The 21,946-nt window shown below is 43.4% G+C and overlaps 2 protein-coding genes across 2 annotated transcripts; one reads left to right on the top strand and one right to left on the bottom strand.

Annotated features, from left to right (window-relative positions):
• Positions 1-4,818: 4,818 nt before the first annotated feature.
• On the bottom strand, positions 4,819-5,653 carry LOC119659479. Its single transcript, XM_038067592.1, has 3 exons — positions 5,487-5,653; positions 5,104-5,393; positions 4,819-5,043 (listed from the first exon to the last, which is right to left on the bottom strand). Exons 1-3 carry the CDS (start codon positions 5,635-5,637, stop codon positions 4,828-4,830), a joined length of 657 nt encoding a protein of 218 aa, XP_037923520.1. The 5' UTR covers positions 5,638-5,653; the 3' UTR covers positions 4,819-4,827.
• A 6,225-nt stretch (positions 5,654-11,878) lies between these two features.
• LOC119659474 (hydroxysteroid dehydrogenase-like protein 2) lies at positions 11,879-21,234 on the top strand. Its single transcript, XM_038067580.1, has 6 exons — positions 11,879-12,085; positions 12,270-12,433; positions 12,493-12,584; positions 12,647-12,768; positions 20,023-20,756; positions 20,938-21,234. The coding sequence occupies exons 1-6, from the start codon at positions 12,072-12,074 to the stop codon at positions 21,048-21,050; spliced, it is 1,239 nt and encodes a 412-aa protein (XP_037923508.1). The 5' UTR covers positions 11,879-12,071; the 3' UTR covers positions 21,051-21,234.
• Positions 21,235-21,946: the final 712 nt, after the last annotated feature.

Here is a 21,946-nt window from a genome sequence, read left to right as displayed (position 1 = left end):
CCTTTTGGTGGGAAAATGATGAAGGTGTAAGGTGTAGAACAGAATTCACCAGAAAATTCGAACCACTGGGACAAAAGGAGCGTTTGAGATGAGAAGGGCGACGCCCCGCAAAAATATGAATTCAGAGAAAGAACGAAACACATTGTCAGAGTGATGGAATGAATCAATTGGACATCAAACTCTCAAAAGGCAAAAGGGCTCCACTCCGAAAAAAGAGAACATTCGGAAGGTTCAGCTGAAATTGCTCATGAAGAGCATATGGTGCCAACATCTGACCGGGGAAGGGGCTTCAAAAAGAACATAAAAACCTGGAAAAGGGTAACCCCCAAGAATTAAGAGTAACGGCTTGATAAACTGAATTTCATATGATATTAATCCTGCGAGGAGTCAAGATAGACACAATAGAACATACGAATGCTGAAGATTATCTGTACGACGCCTATATAGAAAAAGATTGCAGTGACGCGGTGTGATTTTACCGGTTATCCCGTGTAAGCTTTTGAGCAATATGTGTTTTACGAGGTCCTCGCAACTTATTGGACTGAAAGGCCACACGATACACTATGCTCCAATATGCAAACCCAACTACTAGTGGAATAACGAAGTTGCAGCGCCGTGACGCATACGCATAGACAACTCTTTTTGCGATTCACAGCAAAATCCTGCAGTGTCGAAAGAAGGGCGCATATAGATACCTACAGGGCAACATGAAGAAAGTTCTGCAAAACTGTAAAAAAAATGGTTTTTAGGGGCTGTATAAAGAGACTGGCATGATCCGAACGGGTATGGTTTTCAGGTTGGTAATAAAAGGACTACGAGGAGAAAGCACTGCAAGTAGCCTGTCTGTTGACCCAATTTAACAGGTACGTAATACCTCCAGTTGTGTCCTGATAGCTCAGTGGTTAGAGCACTAGGCTGTCGTATGGAAGGTCGCGGTTCAAATCTCACTGGTGACAGTGGAATTTGTATCGGGATTTGACGTCGGATACCAGTCGACTCCGCGCACGGTTGTTGTCAGAGAGCCTATTTCAACTTACAAAGACTGTTCCGTTCTAAACGTCTCACCATAAGGTCAAAGCTCTTACTGTACAAGACTATGATCTTGCCAGTCCTCATGTATTCCTCGGAAACTTGGATTTTTAGCAAGAAAAATTGCGAACTCTAGGCCGCGTTCGAGAGAAGAATCCTCCGAAGAATTTATGGCCCCTACATGAGGATGGGCGATTCCGTAGCCTACACAATGACGAAATCTATGAGCGATACCATGACCGTCCGGTTGTGGATAAAATCCGGCTCAATAGGTTACGGTGGGCGGGTTACTTAATCCGTATGGATGAGGATGATCCCACCCGGAAAGTCTATAAGGGCAATATCTATGGTAGAAAAAAAAGACGAAGCAAACCCTGCCTGAGATGGAGCGATGGCGTAGGTCAGGACGCCAGACAGCTTTTAGGGATATCGAATTGGTGGACCTCGGCGCAAAACCGGGATGTCTGGAGTTCCTTATTAAGGCAGGCCTAGACCGGATACCGGTTGTAGCGCCGTTGATGATGATGATGATACCAGTCGGCTCACCTGTGAATGAGTACCTGAGTTAAATCAGGGTAATAATCTCAGGCAAGCGCAATGCTGACCACATTGCCTCCTACAGGGTACTGTAATCCTGTAGCGTACCATGACGGTCTTGAATGAAGTGCGAGATTGTTGTGCCAACGATTATTATTATTATTACCGCGAAGAAACTGCAGAAAATATATTGAATCGATAAGGGCAAGATTTGGATGCAATTCACAATATAAGTTCAAATTTAGCAATGGAACCTAAGCCCGAACTATATAGTAAAAACTCTTAAATCGCTAAAAAACAAGTTTTCTTTCCCCAATTGTAATTAATGTTAACAAACCATAAGAAGTCACCAAAATACCCAATACCATATTGCCCTGCATTCCTTCTGAATGCAATCAGGAAGATGATAAAGCGGAGAAAAATATTATCAGAGTGCACATCCGATCATCTCGCAATTGAATGTCAAATATTTCGCGATGGTGATAACACCTGGCAGAGCTGGGCAACTAGAACTGCTGTCAAAAGACGATCAATTCCACAATACTATAGAGATAGAGACCGAAACGTAATATAAATCGATATTACTGTATGTATTGTCCATACCAGTCAAGCTACTAGCAAGCTTGCAGAACTGTAGAAAAATATAAATCCGAACAGCGTCGAGAGAAAAGGAATAAAAGGAATTGTATTTTGTTCTTTACATGAGGTAGCATTCAATTGTCCAAACTCGAAACATCTCCACAATCCCCGGACTGCAATATTATTGAGAACCTGAAAGGTTGTCTCGACAGCAAACTTCGCGAAAGTCCCATTTCGAGAAAAAAATCTTTGATGGAACGTCTCCTCGAATGATGGATAAAAATGCGAGCCGCATATCTTAGCGTTCGGTCCAATCTATGCCACGAAAAATGAAGTGTGTAAATGACTTAAAAGATCTCCATACTGAGAATATTAAATAGTTTTTGAGTTGCTAATGTAATTATTAGTTTTCAGTAAGGGTTTTATTTTCTCTCTTTTTGTTAATTTCCTTTGCATTGTATTCTAAAAGCTATAAGTTCCGTTCTTGCCAAAAAAAATCAAATACATCCGATTCCCATACCCCCAATTTCAATTTTGTTCACTGTAAATTCCCTTTACCTTCTGATAAGTTCAAAAATTTGCAGCTCATTTTAGGTAATAATAGACGAGGCAGCGTGAGTTATAACTAGCACGATCCCGCTCAACAGGATAGACAGTACATCTGTTGTAGAAAAAAAGCAAGTGGTGTCCTAGAATCACAACGCATTTAAAATAAACCCCTGAAGAATTATTGAATGCAAAACTATTAGCTAAAATGCGCACGTGCTACGGGTACCCGGTCCTGCCTTAAGAAGAAACTGCATACATTCCAGTTTTACGCCGAGGTCCACCAATTCGATATCCTGCTGTTTGGCGTCCCGGCCTACGCCAACACTCCATGTCAGACTTCTTTTTCTACCATAGATATTGCTCTTATAGACATCCTCACACGTACAAATTAAGTGACCCGCCCACTGCAACTTATTGGGCCGGATTTTACCCACAACCGGATGGGCATGGTATCGTCCATCATTTTATATACATGTAGGGAGCCAAAAATTCTTCTCTCGAACGAGGAATGCATAAGGATAGGCAAGATCATTGTCTTGTACAGTAAGAGCTTGGAATCTATGGTGTGATGTTTTAAGCGGAATAGTTTTTGTAAGCTGAAATAGTCTCTGTTGGCAGAAAATAGACGTGCGTTACGTGATAGGGTATCCTCTTGTCTTGCACCGCTGGTGATGGTGAATGGTCTCGGGATCATCCTGGTACTTTTATCTGGGGTCACACAGTGGTCAGTGTCAGCCTAGTCAGTTTGGTCCGGATACCGAATTCTCTTATGGTCGTGTAGTTTTATCCTAACTATGCCATTATAGCCGGCCTTGAAATCGATGAAAGAATAGTAATAGTTATTCTGTCACTTGCCACAGAGATCAAATCTTATCTGTAGTTGATTTGCCTGGAGTGAAGCCTCTTTTGTATGGGCCGATGATTTTCTGGGCGTATGGGGCTATCTGATCTAGCAAGAACGAATAATGTCTTATGGTACTCGTGATATCTCTACAATTGTTGGATTAAGTGATATCCCCCTTTTTGTGTATGGGACAGATAATGCCTCGCTGCCAATCATTGCTCTTTCAAACCTTAAGCATCAGTTGATGAACCCGAAGATATAGTTGGTCGCCTCCATATTTACCCAGTTCAGCTGTAATTCCGGAGTTATCTATTATGGATGACGTCAGTGATCACCCTCACCTAGTCAGCGGGGAATCGGGCTGGGAGCCATACCAACGAAATAGTGTTCGGAATCTACATTGGGCATTCATCCATATACCATATTTCTGACTAGACGACAACCATCTTGAGCAACTCGCCTGGGAATATTGAATAGCATTGTGCGCCATCAAAATGCTCTTTTCTTTTGTGCAAGTCGTGTTACCCGCCACAGCCCGAAGAGGCGCCATACGATCTAGTTGGTTGCGGAAACTTGGAAACGGATCAGCGAACGTAGAGAACTGAAGGCTCCTATTTTAACCACCAGTAAGAGCGAATGTGATACGCTAGAGCTTCGGTTCCGAAGCAAATCCAGGAAAGTGGTGCGTATCGCATGCCATGAGAAAAGTGAACTTATCACGCTAGCCAGAGGAACAGAAAGTCGCAGTAATGAGGTACGAAAGTTTCTCGATGGCGCAATTGTGAACATTAACGAATGCTTCTTCATCCACGATAACGTGCTGCTTATTGCAACGGTAAAACGTCCTGGTAAGTTCCGCTTCTTCTGGATTGAAATGCCTGCTCACAAATGAAATCATTTCGGCCATCAATCCATTTAACCGGAACAAAGCCATCGGGTTTGACGATTTCCCTGCAGAATGGTGCATACATGCATTCCTCAAAAAACAATTTAGTAGTTTAAGAAGCAATTTATTATAATCATAAGTGTCATATTCAACGAAAGCCCACCTCTCCAGACTGAAATAGTGGGAGACCATAGATCCCCCAGTATCACACCGAAGAACAGAACAAGATACCTTCTGGTTCCGCGGCACGAATAACAGTCGAAATAATTTCCTAAAGTGGAAAGTAACATATCGAAAGCTCGGTCTGTAGCAGTGTATGGTCGGCATCATCCTTTAGTATATATGGAAATAAAATACGTTTTTCTATTAAAAGAAATTTATTTAAAATTACAGCATTCGTAATCTACCCAACTGCCACCCATTTGGACTCTTTGGATGCTTCTTTAGAGTTGGTCTCGGCTTTCTTGCTGCGTTTGTTATTTATCTCTTTCTCGAAAAAGGTAGTTAAATTCTTTAAGAAAATCTGTTTATCATGCTCCGTTTGGCAGCCTATAACGCTGCACAGGAAGCTATCTAAATTCTCTTCTTCTCCACTATGAAGTAAGCATATCGCAGCGTACTATTAACAATAAAACCAATGAATAATCGACAATAAAATCTAATTAGATAAATTACTCACCTTGTGAAAATATGGCATGTAAAGATGGTAATCGCGTATTCTCAGGGGCTTAGCGACCGCAAGGATTGCAGCCAAGTTAGTCCAATCTTGATTCAGTAAACACACGCGACATTCGCCCAGAAGACGGGGAAAGGAAAGTTTCTTGAAGCCCCAATTGCGAACACATGACGTACCAGGTGGTATGTGACACCGAGTTTCCGATTTTTGAGTAGCATATATATTCACATCAGCATCAAGAATTTTGATCGCAGCATCCAATTTCGATTTTGGTATTTTGCAAGTAGGTATTCCTGCAATCGTAAGAAAAAATGCATTAAATTTGTAAATATTGGGAAACAGCAGAAGACATATATGTATAAAAACCAACAATTTCTGATACATACTAGCTAGTCCACGTAATGCGCCTTTAGTGTTACGAACATTTAGAGATTTAATTCTACTCCTATTGCTAACTGCTTTAGATGATTTAGTTGATACCGAAGATGTCCCCTTCCATCTCCTGCGAATTTTTATGGAATACTTTTTTGTTGGCATATTTTATGGACAACCTCTATGAAAAGAAAGAAGAAATTCATGTATCTGATATATTTAGTAAAAAAAATTGTATTTTTCACGGCAAGCAAGGAATTTTAGTTTAGTTAGGGAAATCGTCCATTAAATTCATTAATTAATAAGACGTTAGTCGCCTGGATCCCACGCTATATCATTAAAGCTAATGAGTGTTGATAGCCACACCTTGTACGAAGTGACCCTACTATTAACATAACGCTACAGATCTAGATAGCGGAGTCGAAAAAACATCTGCCCCAATCCAGGGTGTCATGTGAACCGTGCCCATTGAATAATTTGCAGTCGGGGGAAACTGACTGTATTCGAACGGAGCCTCACTGATAGTTGGTCGCCTCAATAACTAAGTTTGACCTTACCGGTCACAGCCACGGCGAACCTCCTAATCCTCATGCTCGTCGGAATCATATGAGTACGCAAACGAGCATAAAAGAACTAAAAGCAAACAAGTGGGGCCCCGTGCCGCACACAAACTAACCGACCAGGCGGAGGCACATCAATGAAACACTGAGAGCCAGGGAAGTCAAGAAGTGGATCCAAGGTCAACATCGGCATCTGCGAGGACTATAACCAACAAAGTCCAATACTCAAAAAGCAGGGACAAGCAAAAGCACGTATGAGATTAGTATATCAGACGTTAAGAAGGAAACAGACCTCAGTGGCGCAGTGAGTATTTACGTTACTGAAGGGAGGCCTGAAACCAGAAGGGACCATTAAGAAGACTCAGGACAGACAGTCATCGGAGCCAAAAAAACGGAGAGCAGCGGAGATTAGCCTACATGAGGGGAATGTTCCCAAAAAACCCAAGAAAAGGTGGACAACCCGGATAAGTCAGAGGTGCAGATGTGCAAGGGATGAACAGTGAAGGCTGTGTTCAACGAAAAATGGAAAACCCGAGGAAAGGCATTTCGAAGAAGACATCGGGTGGAGAACTTACCAAGGTCCCCGAAGGAATCTGAGAGGCCATAGGAGCGGAAAGAACTGGATCAATCACGGAAGTAGACTTGCTGCCCAGTGAGGAGCAGAAGCTGGACGACCTAAACCTAGATTTTCTAGGGCTTAGGGTGGACAGCGACGTGCAGGAGGCACCTCAGGATCTCTTCAGTGAAAGCTTTAGGCACTCTTTTTATGATGCCAAATCTTTATACAAAGTTTTGTGGGATGAATGACCTAATAATAATCGTTGGCGCAACAATCCATGTTGGATCAGGGCCTTGATGTGTGTTAGAGCACTTCATTCAAGACCGTAACAACGGGCAGGCAATGTGGTCAGCATTGCGCTCGCCCGAAATTATTACCCTAATTTGACTCAGGTACTCATTCACAGCTGAGTCGACTGGTGTCCGACGTCAAATCACGATACAAATTCCACTGCCACCAGTGAGATTTGAACCGCGACCTTCCGTACGACAGCCTTGCGCTCTAACCACTCAACTATCCGGACGGAATGACCTAAGGAGCAGGGCATTACCCTTAGCGTTTTGGACAAAAGGATTCGCGTGATCTGCTTTGTCAGGCAGCATTTCTACACGGGCAAAGCCCGATTGTTTAACTTCTAGCAGGCGTTTGGTATTAAGACTTCTTGTTGATTCGAAAAACTTTAAGCCGTCAAGGCTTAACTTCCTACTAGAACAGGGAAGTTTTTCCTGGGGGTATCTAAATCGTAGAAGATGATTTCAGGTGTACTATTAGCTGGAACCTTGAAAAATCGTATTTAAGTATGGGATATTCTTTCTTCTGGACAAGTGTGGAGTTGAGCTTTGATAGAATTACGTCATCCATCATCCCTCACATACCTAAACTACCAGTGATTCAATGAAGTGATCTTTAAATCTTTGAATAATTTTTTCATCATTTCCTATCAATTGATTCTAAAAGACTATGGATAGAGATTTAATTTCACACTTTGACGTTGGACTTATTGTCAATTGATCCATTCAAGTGATTTTACTAATGAACTTTCACATAAAAATTCGATTTGATTACCTTTTGTCCTGGAGTTATAAGAACTGTCTAGACTCTAGGTTTAGATTTAGTTAGATATAACTCTCTGGTATTGCGTGTTGCGCCCGGCTTATTTACATTGACCGAATTCATGTCCGAACAAATAAACTGATTCTGCTTTCCTTTTAGTCAACGAACTTAATTTAGTTTATTCCCCCGAATACGTATTTCGGCAGCCACTTGCTGCAGCAGAAGTCGTGGAGAGATTGAAGGGGTGCCGTATAGAGGACGACGAAATCTTGGTCTCATACGATGTAAAGGCACTTTTTCTTCTTTTTCTTCAGCCTTTGTCCCGTTCACAAGTGAGGTCGGCCCGTTGTGATCGGTTTCGCCATTTAGCTCTATCGTATGTCTGACCTGGATGCAATATCGAGACTTTTAAATCCCCATCCAGCGTATCAAGCCAACGTTGTTTCGGCCTGCCTTTTGGTCGTTTATCATCGACTTTGATGTTCAGACCAATCTTGGCAAGTGAATTCTCGGATGTGGTCAAACCATGTCACGCCACTAGTCCAACGCAATATCTTCGTCTCCATTACCACAAGACGCCGTTCATTGTCTTTTATAGTCGCCAGCACTCAGAACTATAGAGAGCGACAGAACGGACGATATTGCGGTAAATTTTAGACTTGAGACGTTCGCTGATACGCCGATCACCAAGAACACCAGTTGTGGAACGCCACTTCATCCAGGTTGCGTTAATGCATGAAGCAATTTCAAAACGCAGTTCTCTATTGGCTGATAGTGTTCACCCGAGGTATTTACATCGCTCAGTTTTGGCCACGGTCCTCAAAAATTTAGTTTTGTTTAGATTCAATCTGAGACCGTGTTGCATGAGGCGATCATTCCATTTTTGGACAAGTTGCTCGAGATCATTTTTGCTATGTGATGCTAAGAAAACATCATCTGCATAAAGCAGTGTGTAGGGCGCTGGACGTTGGATATCCCGTGTGACGGTGTCCATAACAAAAACAAAGAGGAGTGGTGAGAGGGCGCTTCCTTGATGAGCACCAACAGAGACACGAAGCGGTTTTGATACACCCGCCATACTTCGAACTTTATTTTTCAGATCGTGGTAGAGCAATTGAACCCAGCGCACGAGTTCTTCTGGCACTAAGTGTTGTCGTAAAGCATTCCAGGTGAGTTCATGTGGCACGTGGTCAAACGCTTTCTCTAGATCCAGAAATGCAGTGTAAAGAGGGCGGCGTTTCTCACGGTATCTCTCCATGAGTAACCGCACAGCGTGTATTGCTGTCAGTAGCTCCGCAGTTTTTGGCAAACCCAGCTTGATTCACTGTTATTTCAACGATTTCGCGAATGCGGTTGTCAAGAATGCGTTACATACGATGTAAAGGCACTATTTTCGAGCATTCCAGTGAATAAGCCCTACGTAAGCTAGAAGAATGAATCGAACAGCACGACAGCACCCTGGGGGATAAAAGGCCAAACTATAAACCAAACTAGCGACGACATGTATGTTTGAAAATTATTTTACATTTCGAAATAAATTTTATAACACGACTAAAGGGACGGCAATAGGTAACCCCTTATCCCCACTATTAAGAGAAATTTTCATGGCAGGTCTAGAAAAGAAAATGGAACGACAGATGACCAAACCTAGAGTTTAGTTACGCTATGTGGATGAAGTTCTGGCCATTGTAAAAGCAAGTGACTGCCGAAATACGTATTCCGGGAAATAAACTAAATTAAATCCATTGACTAAAAGGAAAGTAGAATCAATTTGAAACAGACTACTGCAGTGCAGGAAACGATTATTTCACCAGTTACGAAACAGATGCAACGCTGACTACCGTCTCCTCTCCGAGATCATCAAAGACCTGTCCAGCAAAATCAATGGAGCTATTCGGTCCGAACTGAATGCATCTTACAAGAAACTTCTCAAATTCCTCAAACCTGGCCCACAAGTTTACTACATAATTAATTGATTGGCTGCAAGAAAAAAAATTTTCTTTAACGTCAACTACATCCCGATCAAAATAGGTAACCTCCAGTGTCACTCCCGTGAGGAAAAAATATCCGCTTGCGTAGACTATTTCAGCCACTAATTCAGAACCAAATCGTCAGCGGACCCCATCTGGAACTCGATGGTCGGCACTACTGTCAGCGATAAAAGGTTGAACTTGGAAGGGCCTCACCTTTTCGCCTTTTCCCCAGATGCCCGGCTGATATAGTGAGAACAGGCCTCCTTCTTTAGCTCCCTAGAAGAAGTTGAACTTGCAATCTCTTCGAGCCCGGCGGCATCTCTAACTTTGTCCGGCCGAAGTGTGCGCCTACCATCAGTGAACGTCTCGCCATCTTCTTCAACAACTGCTTGAACAACGGCCACTTCTCGGTGTCTTGGAAATCAGCCCTTCTCATCCCCATCCCTAAGAAAGGGTGCTCGGGGGATCTCAAAGATATGAGGCCTATCTCTACTACTAAGTCGCTAGACAATAGACTAGTCACTAGTCAATAGACACTACTCCCCTATCACTTCACTTAATCAATTCGACTTTGAAAACCTCAGATCCAACGAGCAGACAATCCTGTATCTGCAAGACCATATCCTCATTCATTCGACCTGGAAAATAGGGATTTCACCGTAGCCCGCGCCTTAGACCTCGAAAAGGTTTGGAAAGAAGGCTTGCTCTACAAACTAATTCAGTCCAATTGCCTCCTCCCCTTAGTCACAATCTTCGGAGATCTCATATCCAACAGAACCTGCCACGTGCGATTCGTTGGACTTCGCTCCATCGACTTCCCGGGAAACTCAGGAGTCCCCCGTGGATCCTAAATTTTTAACATCTTCCTCCACGATATTCCCTTCCCTCCGGTAAACTTATCCCCCACGCCAACGGCAACTCAAGCAACCTCCTCTCATCCCGGACTCTGTTCCCTACCACCAAAAACCTTTTATACAAAACTCTTATTTGTCCAATCTTGACCTATGGTTTCCCAGCATGGGCTACCATGTCACCGAAGGTAGCAACACTTTGAAAGGACGATACTCAGGAAATACACGGCCAAATACAGAAGGCCAAACCTAAAATTTCACAAAAACTTTCCCCTGTACGACCACCCCGGAGTTTGCCCCTAAATCCCCCCACATGATCAAGCTGTCGCGCGTCAGACTGAAAAAGTGGCTGTCCCACCCTAAGCCACTGATAAAAAAATGTCGCTAAACGCAATGCAGTGTTACGCGAGCAGAGGTACTACGTGTCAAGGCTAGCTCTCCTCGCGGACAGTAATTCTCCTCTCAGCCAAACCATCTTCATCCCTCCCGCCTTTGGTCACTGTCCCTGCACAGTTCCAAACCGAGTAAAAGGTAGCCCTTTTCCAGTTTGCTATTGAGAAGGGTTTGCACTTTACTCCAAATCCGTCGATCAATCCTGTCCACCGGTACCTAAAAACCCCCATTTTCTTGTTTTCCAGTACGAAGTACTATTTTGTGTTGTTCTGTGTTATGTTTGTTTAGTTGTAAGTTATAAATTATTCTTAGGTTCACATGAACATTGACATGCACCACCTTTTCACTTTATACCATGTAACCGGAAAAGACACATGTGAAAAGTGTTGTATCAAATTCTAAAACTTAAATGTCAGTGTGCCTTCGAAATGCGCGAAAACTTCCGCCGAAACCGAAAATCCTAAAATTGAGGACAAGTGGCTTGCGTGTGCAACAAAACGATTCGCAATGCAATTCTATCACAATTTAAACAAAAAATCACTCACTGTCTTTCCTTTATTACTTTCAAATAACCAGTGCTTGGAAATATCAAATCCCCACGGGGATGGACATCAAAAATTAGGAGATCAACACTGAACCCAAACAATGGTGCACTTACAAATCAAAATAAACAAACGCCACGTGCACTTTTGTCAAAATCAGCTGACTCGATTGACGCTTTGTAAACTTCACTTGCACCCAACTACTTTGGAAAGACGTGAACCATTGAACCATTGACCTTAATCAAATTTTGAAGATTGCATGGGACTCGAGAACAATATTTGATTTTCCCCAAAAGTATTTTTGCACAGAAACCATATTTCCTTTCCATTTCGCCGGCAAAAATCTCACAATCCACAATCTCCACACGACGTTTAACAGTGTACCCGTTCATTTGACAACTTCTTCCCCTCCTTTGTAGATCAAACCCACTTGACGTCTTTTGACACCTGCTTCCCACACTCCTTCCCCGCAGGGTTGTCCTAAACTTTCCAATTCTGACACATTTACATCTTTAAATAATCGCACTGCCCGCGATAGTTCAAAGTCCAAAGATTTGCAAAAATAAGCGCGAGTTTACTGTTCGTCGTGTTTAAAGTCCGACAGAACCAGTTCAACCGCGTATCCCTTCGAGTCAACTTAGTACGGAATAATTCAAATTTCCCCAACAATGATCAACACCGGGTACGTATCCAACGGAACGACTTTCTCTCAATGGGGAAATTGGATTAGAGGCTTCTGGGTCAGTGACTCTGAATGCCTTTTTCGCGTAAATATTTGCGGTTCGGTATGGCCCTGAAATATGAACCTTCATACCCCGCAAAGGAGATAAGAAATCGCAAGTCACCGTTACTATTTGCTTCCACAGGAAATTAGCTGGACGGACAGTCTTCATTACCGGCGCTTCTCGGGGCATTGGCAAGGCAATTGCCCTGAAAGCTGCCCAAGATGGAGCCAATATTGTCATCGCGGCCAAAACGGCTGAGCCGCACCCCAAACTGCCTGGGACTATCTACACCGCGGCCGAAGAGAGTATGTGCCTTTGCTTTCCCGGAAGTGATTTATTCAAATTGACTCTGTTTCCTCCACAGTTGAAAAAGCCGGCGGGAAAGCACTGCCCTGCGTTGTTGATGTTCGTGATGAAGGTCAGGTCCGGAATGCCGTGAAGAATGCAGTTGATAAGGTTTGTTATGTTTGTCGGAACTATTAAAACTATTCTTGAATGACTGGTCGTTTTTTGAACAGTTTGGAGGAATCGATATTCTTATCAACAATGCGAGTGCAATCTCCACAACCGGAACTTTGAACACCGAAATGAAGCGATACGATCTGATGCATAATATCAACACACGAGGAACCTTTTTGGTGTAAGTTCTCACTTGTTATGTACATTTTTTCTTTTAACTCTGCGCATACAAAGTGTACACGCCCCTCGACAACTATATTGATGCTAGTACCCTCTTTAAACAGAACGGGAGGTCCATCTGTGGTAAACCTTCAGGGAGTAAACAGTAGTAAAGTATTTGCTTACGACCTAAGAACTTCTCTCCAACAAGATCTTGGAAGCTAGATTCTACTCCAGAACAAAACAATAATACAGAACTGCGAAGCATCAAAAACACAATGTTATCAAGGAGAGGTTACTTAAAAGTGACTTTCAGGTCATAATTGGGGATCTAAACGCTAAGGTGATTTCTAGCCGTGGCTTGCTTGGACAACTGGCGTTACGGTACGGTTTCAACGGTAGAAAACTTTCATTGCCTGCATGATTTTGAACTTTGGACTTTGGACCATTACCTTGGATAAAAATAAACTGACCGCCATTTTGGATCAAGTCAGATAAAATGATATTATGCTCCAAAAATCGGTTTACGGTCTGCTTTCTTATGCCATAATATTACCTAAAACATTGGAAATAGTTCAACTACACATACCAATACACACTAGGGCATAAAACGCTTGGAAATAGATACAGTGGTGCTGGACTCCGAAACGCCGCCTTTCCTTTTACAATCTCCTTGGTACCGATGTTTTACGTTTGGCAATTCTTAACTTTTATAACCGCTTGTGTTTTCACTAAATCCACGATTCCTATAGCTTAAGAACCCCCGTCATTACACTGCCTAACGTAATATTTCGTTCGCGACTACTCATTAAACTCTTTATGGGACAAACAGGTCAAAATTGGATCTAAGACCCGCCGCTTGATATCTTGGAAATTTTTTTTGTTTCGTCAGCATATTTAAATCTACCTATTTTGACTTGTGTCCGGATAGCGGTTCAAATCTCACTGGTGGCAGTGGAATTTGTATCGTGATTTGAGGTCGGGTACCAGTCGAGTGTGAATTAGTACCTGAGTCAAATCAGGATAATAATCTCGGACGAGCGCAATGCTGACCACATTATCTCCTACAGTGTTGCTGTAGTGTACCGTTACGGTTTTGAATGAAATGCACCAACACACTTCAAGACCCTGATTCAACATGGATTGTTACGCCAACGATTAAATTTTCCGAGTTGTCACAATCTCGACAGATGCTGGATTTTACCAAGTGCCAAAAATTTAGGCTCGGACGATCCTACCTACTTAAAAACTAAAGGAGCGCTGGTGGTGGTGGCCGGTGGTAGGTTAATGGGAGGATCCGTCGAGAACTCCCCGTAACATCGGGCGCGTATGCAGAATGGTCTACTTCTGCATGGTTTGAACCAGACTGTGCGAAAGTCCCAGGATTTAGGTACAATACCTGTAGCTGACAATATTATGGGAACTACAACCACCCGCTCGAGACGCCAAATTTCTTTGATTTCCCGAGCCAATGGCTCATAGTTCACCTTCTTCTCCACGTATTTCCGTTCAATGTTGCTATTATGGGGGATAGCAACATCCATAAAATACGCGGAGCAACCCGTCTTGTCAACTAACAGTACGTCAGGCTTGTTATGTGCAGTATGGCGATCAGTCAGAACTTGCCCGTCCCAACACATGCTTTAAGCAGAACTATAAAGTACTGCTTGCGGCTCATATAGGTAGACCGAACATGTTCCCGTGATCAGCCCATGCTTTTAGGCAAGGTTTTGATGGATAACCTTACATACAGAATTATGCCTGATGATGTATTGCACCAGTGCCATAACAGTACAGCCAGAAATGAGATGGTCCAACGTCTCTAACGACGAACCACACATTCTGCACTGGTCGATCTCCACCCGTTCTTTCATGATGAGCTTTTTATAAGCTCGAATGGCGACCACGTCGTCCTGGATGGCACACATGAACGCCTCCGTCTCAGCAATGAACTCCCCAGCATCCAGCCATCTGTTCGGCAAATGGCTGCCAAAGACAATTCACCTGTTTACCGTGCATTGCCTTCGACTTCCATGCATCGATCCGCTCTTTGTCCGACTTCACCCCACTCAGAGGATTGAAAGATCGATCCTTCAAGTTAAGTGGAGTCAGACCACAGTCCGTCGATAATGAGTTGGTTTTTGCAACCCCTTGACCCAACTCGGCCGCCCTTCTGCTCCTGGGACAGAATGTTGTTGGTCTGGAGGTGCGCATTGACCGGTCCACTAATAATGGATGTTATGAATTTGTAGAGGGTTGGTAAGCAAGTAATCGGTCTTGTGTCTGCGGGGTCCTGCATCGTGTCCTTCTTAGGTAAGATAAGGTAGGTAATCACCGCAGTGAGGAAGGGTGGAAATTCCTCCGGTCAACTCAACCTCATTTATACTGTGTGCCAACCGACTGTGTATGCTAGTAAATTTCTTATACCAGAAATTCTGCACCCGATCCAGACCTGGGCCCCTCCAGTTCTTCGAGCTGTTTATGGCTCATCGAACTTCCTCTTCGTTAAAATCCGCAAAATTCATGCCAGGCATATTGGCATGGCGGGTGTCTTCGGCGGCGATCCACTCAGCATGCTGGGCGGGTAACCCCCAAAGTCCACCCCAATACTCTTTCATTTCCGTCATCGAAAACTGTTATGTTTGGACGCTCTGTTGGGATTCGTTGATAGATGTGAAAAAGCTCCGCTGGTTCCTCGCGTATGTTGCATTCTCGACACGTCTGGAATGACTTTCCCCATACCGTCGTAAGTGACCTCATATGACAGAAAATTTCTGCTTTAGTGTGTCCAGAATTTCAACTGCGGGTGTCTCACTGGGGATGGCATAGTTTCTGTAAACCCTCTACATACAGTACTGATCTGAATCAGTCTAGCAATGTCCTACCTCAGCACACAGTCTAGATACAATCTCATCATTGATTTGCGATAGATTACCCGGAGTTGCTGGAGACGCATAGAGTCTGGGAATACCTGGTCTATGCAAAGGATCCATATCCGAGAATTCTATACACTCTCTTTGGAACTCATCCCTAACCTCAACGGAAACCTCAACTGGACGGTGGAGAAGAGTGCTTCGACGAGTACTCAAACCTGCAATGCGGCGTGGTGTTGTTGATGCCACCGCCTCTGCCCCCTTCGACTCTCGGTCACCAGTTTCCCCGATGACCTCAAGTCGAAAGCTCCCCCTGATGATGGCCGGGATTGTGCTGCGAGTTATAAAGCAGTACTGGTCTGCAACTCTCTGCACAGTCACGTGCGCGAATTGTGGGAAACGCTCGGCGAATCTCTGGTGCGACAAGGGGCGGTAAGATGTTGTAACCGCCCCGCCATTATTTCGTAGTAGGACCGGATGATGAAGAGGTTCATTTTTTCAGTCGCTGCGTACCCGAACCTGCTGAAATGACTGCCACAGATTGTGGCGGAACAGCAGCAGCAGGCGGAAACAATGCTCCTGGTCATCGTGGCGCCTAGACGTCGAACGGCCCCACGGCTAGCGGTTTCGAAATTCCTGCACTCTCCACACCTACCCCCTGAGACGCTGCGGTGGCGTACAGCCATTCAGACTGAAGCTATCCATCCCTCCTCCTTTCACAACCGGGCTTGGGACCGGCCACGGCGATATTACTATTACTATTTTGACTTACATTTAACAAGACATATTTGATTAAAGTTATCTTTTATAGCGTGATAAAAATTTACTCATCAATTTTCTGAAAAGATGTAACTAGGTGATTAACCATGTTTTTAAAATTTTCGCATCAATCAAAATTATTAAGGTCTCAAAGTTGCAGTCTCCTATTTTTATTATTATCGCTTGAACAGTGCGATTTGATGTTGTTGACTAGTTGGTGGTTGGTATTTGGCGTTGACGTCGTCCCCATATATTTCATCTTCATTGATGTGCAGCCCAAGATGTCGCGCGCCTGTTCGTTCTGGATGAAGGTAGTTTTTACATCTCGGGTCGTTCTTCCCATGATGTCGATATCGTCAGCATAGGTCAATAGTTAGATGGACTTAAGGAGAATGTTGCCTCTCGCATTTACCTTAGCATCACGGATCGCTTTTTTCAGGGCCAGGCTAAGGAAGACGCATGATAGGGCAACCCCTTGTCTTAGACGGGTGTTGATGTCGAATGGTGGAGAGAGTGATCATGCTGCTTTTATCTTTTTTTATCATTGGTCAGGGTCCTGCCTAGTGAATCTTATCAATTTCGTCGATATATTGAATTCTCTCATGGCCGTGTACAGTTTCACCCTGGCTGGCTATCATAGGCCGCCTTAAAGTCAATGAAAAGATGGTGCAACTGATGCCCATATTCCAACAGTTTTTTCATCGCTTACCGCAGAAAGCATTTGCCTAAAGTGAAGCCTCTTTGGTATGGGCCAATGATGTTCTGGTCGTATGGAGCTATCCGGCCTATACCATACCCTCTAATTTTAAATCCTTCTAACGCTCCTTGACGCTCTTCAACTCCTTCGTGGGAATCATCAAGTATTGCCCCTTATCTAGTCCTCTTGTGCAACTCTGATTATCTAGTCCTTGAAACGATTCCGTAGCCTACACAATTACGAAATCTATGAGCGATACCATGACCGTCCGGTTGTGGATAAAATCCGGCTCAATAGGTTACGGTGGGCGGGTCACTTAATCCGTATGGATGAGAATGATCCCACCCGGAAAGTCTATAAGGGCAATATCTATGGTAGAAAAAGACCCTGCCTAAGATGGAGCGATGGCGTAAGTCAGGACGCCAGACAGCTTTTAGGGATATCGAATTGGTGGACCTCAGCGCAAAACCGGTATGTCTGGAGTTCCTTATTAAGGCAGGCCTAGACCGGATACCGGTTGTTGCACCGTTGATGATGATGATGAAAAGTTCTTTGCGAATGTACCCGATCCATATCTGCCTTCGTCTTTCGTTAATCTCCCTTTCCTAAAACTATGCAGAAAATTCCAGAAAATGTATGTATACAGTTTTTAAGGTTTTGTGTAAAAAGTAGGTTCTTCCTTTCTTCCACGAATTTCGGACAGCGGAGAACTGCGTGGTCTGGGTCCTCTGGGATTCCATCACAGTCTGGTCAATCGGGTGCGGTGTCCGGTTTAAATCTGTACATGTTTCATTCCCCGTGAAAAATTGGGTAATATTATAATTGATCTCGCCATGCCGTCTCTTCTACCACTCCTTGATGACTGGTGCTCAGAAGTGGCGGTGAAGAAGACGGGGCTGCAACCCTGTCGGCCAAACCAAAATCAAGTGGCCGAAGAGAACCTCCATAGTGGTGGCACCGGGAGACGCTGTACTCACTTTGGTTTGCCGGCCGTGATGCAGTAGGCAAATGCTCTAAAGGCCTAATTAGGGCGATCAGACCCGAGTCTGCACGGGGACACATCTGAAATGGTAATTGGCCACGAAACCTTACCAGGGGTATACTGGTACCATGGGAACCGGGATAGCCCCTGGACTCTCATACTTCGGGTGAACTCCCGTTGTATGTGAGTACAGCTCGGTTATTTGCGGTAGGCCCCCTAGTGGGAATTTCATGGGGGTTGTGGTTATGCTCAAGCGAAAAGAGCCCTTCGGGCCTCGGCGTGATGTTGCGTTTCAACACGGGTGCCTTGCTCCTTAGTTCGGTAGAGATTTAGGTATGCCTTACATCCACCAGTATGAATGCTAAGCCATGCACTTAATATAGACTGGTACCGTTGCTGCTTGTCTCAGCGGGGCTCTGATTGTAGTCACAAAATCAATCCGTGTCTTAAGAAGACCGTAGGATTACGTCTCCACGACAGGAACCTACGATAAACACTCAAGGACTTAACTCCTTGACTGTAATTAACCTGTGTGTGTCCACCGACCCTTTCCCGAGCATTCCTAATACTCTTGATATCTGTTTACAAATCCCACTTGAAGTATCCTTCGTTTGCGATAAATCATCTCATCCGCCATGATATCAATCGACCTCTCTCCTGGGATATCAAAACCAGCATCATCTGGGACAGTCTTGAAGGTAGAGCATGCCCTTAAAGCTGTCCTTCTGTAGATTGCCCTCAGTTTATGCCATCAAGTATTTGATGTCAGGCTTGGAAGTGATGATATGATACCCAATTTGAATATGGGCGTCATTTCTTTTCCGGCGCTTCTTTATGAGGACCACTTTTATATTTTAATCCGCAATCCTCAGACCTGAACTGGACCCAGTATGGATCCCTGTGGGACACCAACAGAAACAAAGTACTCCTGGAGTTCGCCATCGGTGTTATACGAGAGACTCCGTTCTTGTAAATAGTTGTTGACAATAGCTGCGAAATAGGCAGAATATCAATCTTCGCCAGCTATTACCGCTTTAGGTTCCAATTAGCTGAATCAAAAGCATGTCTCACCTACAGGGTTGTTGATACTATCCTTTCCGCAAATTGCATCTTCAGTCAAGCCAGTAACCAATTTGATGGTATCAATGGTCGAGCAGGCTTTTCGGAAGACATACTCCCGATATAAGAGGCCTCCTTAGTTCTCAACAATACCTACTGTAGATAATTGCTCTAGCATTTTCCTCAAAGTATCCCAACTACATATGCAGGTCTGGATAACATACATACATGCAGGAGGATAACTGGATGGATCGATCGGATTAATCACAGTAGATTCATCGGTAAGTTCCTTCAACTTGAATTGTTCCTTCAATGCAGTGCAAATTTCTCCTTTCGATGTCACTTCGTCGAGATGCTTGCACTGTATATAGATTTTGTGTTTTTTAGGAACCTTCTGTGATATTCTTCTCCATTGATCTTTTGACTTGGGTGGGAAAGCCATCAGTTTTTGCCCAAGCTGGACTTTTTCAGCTCAAACATGACGTCACTCCTCTGGGTCTTCTGGATTTTGTTTCGACCTACATCTCCGCGCAGGATAGATTACGTTAACAGCTCAAATAATATTTACCTAGTTCTAAAATCGCGGTTACCCAAAAAAATGATTCAGTCATCCTTTCAAAAGGTCGTTTTGTCTCTGGTATTCAGTAATTTAACAGGTTCCCAATTTTCCTTAAAGAAATTTCTTGAGAGATGTCAAGAATTGATCAATTTGGACTGGTCGTCGAGAGTCTTGTCCGTTATACATAGAAAGCTTCCTAGTTGGACTCGATGGAAACAGGGTTTGATGCCTGATTGACAATTGGCCAACAAATAGACCGTGGCAGTTACTATACCAAATATCTTGTTTCAAACATTTAAGTTAAAATATTGAACCTTAACTTAACCAAATTGTATTTTTCCTTACAGATCAAAAGAATGCATCCCTTACTTGCAGAAAAGCAACCACGCTCATATCATGAACATTTCGCCACCCCTCAACCTAAATCCTCGCTGGTTTAAAGATCACGTTGCCTACACAATGGCTAAATATGGCATGTCGATGTGTGTCTTAGGAATGGCCGCTGAATTTAAAGACGACAATATTGCCGTGAATGCACTATGGCCTAGGACCGCCATTCAGACAGCCGCTATTGAAATGCTCGTAGGCGGCGACAGTTCGAAATATTCACGAAAACCAGAAATTATGGCCGATGCCGCCTATGCAATACTTTGTCGGGAACCCAGAAATTGCACTGGTAATTTCTTCGTCGATGAAGATGTTTTGGTCGAAGCTGGGGTAACAGATCTCAAGCAGTATGCGTGCGACCCAACTCAAGAGTCGTTAATGGATGATTTCTTTTTGGACGAGCGGCCTGGAAAGAAATTGGTTGGGCGAGAGGACGGTAGTCTAGGTGGCAGTGAGCCGAGTGGATCCACTGGCAAAATTCAAGGATTATTTACGAAAATAGAAGGACTGCTCAGTGAAGAATTAGTAAATAAAACGAAATCAATATATCAATTCAATGTTTCGGGCGAAGAAACGGGCACCTGGTACTTGGATTTGAAGAATGGCACTGGAAAGTGTGGTCAAGGCAAACCAGCATCAACCCCCGATGCAACATTAGCTATGGATTCAAAGAACTTCTATAATATGTTCACAGGTTAGTGTATTTTGTCACATTTTCATAGATTTTCGACACTGTTCAATAACAATTTTGTAAATGTTTTGAGAAATTCGATAACTTAAACGAAATTGGAGAAATATAATTCAAAGATTACTCACTACGTCACGACAACACTCAAGGATTCCAATAAGATTAACTTCCTCAAATTTCTTTGCAGGTAAATTGAAGCCCGCAGCTGCCTTTATGTCTGGAAAATTGAAAATCAAGGGGGATCTTCAGAAGGCCATGAAGCTTGAAAAGCTTATGGGTGGTCTTAAATCAAAATTGTAAAACAATTCTAGATAAGCCGAAAGCAATTGCTAAAACTCCACTTTTTATTGCAAAGCAATGTTTTGAAGGATTTTCGGACTCAGTGCATTATTGTTAGGGAAAAAATCATAATCACAATTGATATATTCTGTTTTCAAGATTGCGGAAATTTTTTTATAATAAATGTAAGAAGATATTTGGAAAATGGCTTTTATTAATGGTCGCAGGTCGCCCTGCCCCGCCCCCAGATTTAGACACTGTTCGCAGTCTCAACAATAAAAGCTAAACTCTTGTCAAAATACAAGAGGTTTGAGGCAACGTACTTTGTACTATCCTCAGTAAAACAAAAATAAAATTCTGAGATCAGGGAACGAGATAAATAAAGTATGGTTGGAGTTATTTCACTATGCTAAATCTTACCTGATCTCTCTTAGTGGCAGGACCCGCGACAGGTCGACCAAGAAAGTGCATTAAATGTCAGGTAAAACCAAAAATGATAGTCGAGAAATGGGCAAGAGTTTCTGAAACATGGATGCGCCAGGACGTAAGTAAACAAATACGCGTCTGGACGCTAAATATTGGTACCTTCAATGGTGGAAACATGGAGGACCTCGTAAGAGCCCTTCGGAAAAGACGCATTGATATTTACGCTCTACAAGAAACTCGATGGTCCACTGTCAAAAGCTGCGACACAGAACGCGAACGCGGTAAAAATTGCTATAACCTTGAACCTCTCTCTGGAGGTTTCCATGATATCATTAAAGAAGTGGAAGGACCGCCTATGATCGGCTGGTGAAGTTCGCCATTACATCAGTTGATCGCACTATTCACTTCTTCAGCGTATTTTTTTTATTTTTTGGGAGGTAGTGTAGATGCGTTTTCGCACTAAATGTCGGACACCTGCAACAGTATGCCGT

This window comes from Hermetia illucens, chromosome 1, assembly GCF_905115235.1.
Source record: "Hermetia illucens chromosome 1, iHerIll2.2.curated.20191125, whole genome shotgun sequence".
Taxonomy (NCBI): Eukaryota; Metazoa; Arthropoda; class Insecta; order Diptera; family Stratiomyidae; genus Hermetia; species Hermetia illucens.
Note: the sequence above shows the minus strand (reverse complement) of the source record. Positions and strands in the feature narration are given on the sequence as shown.

What these genes read in the sequence shown, in the direction of transcription:
- LOC119659479 (XM_038067592.1), bottom strand. Translation starts at nt 5,637, where the DNA reads ATGCCAACAAAAAAGTATTCCATAAAAATTCGCAGGAGATGGAAGGGG. An exon ending in CGCATTACGTGGACTAGCTA is followed by an intron (nt 5,394 to 5,486) that starts GTATGTATCAGA and finishes TTACGATTGCAG; the next exon opens with GAATACCTACTTGCAAAATA. An exon ending in ACATGCCATATTTTCACAAG is followed by an intron (nt 5,044 to 5,103) that starts GTGAGTAATTTA and finishes TATTGTTAATAG; the next exon opens with TACGCTGCGATATGCTTACT.
- LOC119659474 (XM_038067580.1), top strand. An exon ending in TGAAGAATGCAGTTGATAAG is followed by an intron (nt 12,585 to 12,646) that starts GTTTGTTATGTT and finishes TTTTTTGAACAG; the next exon opens with TTTGGAGGAATCGATATTCT. An exon ending in ACACGAGGAACCTTTTTGGT is followed by an intron (nt 12,769 to 20,022) that starts GTAAGTTCTCAC and finishes TTTTCCTTACAG; the next exon opens with ATCAAAAGAATGCATCCCTT.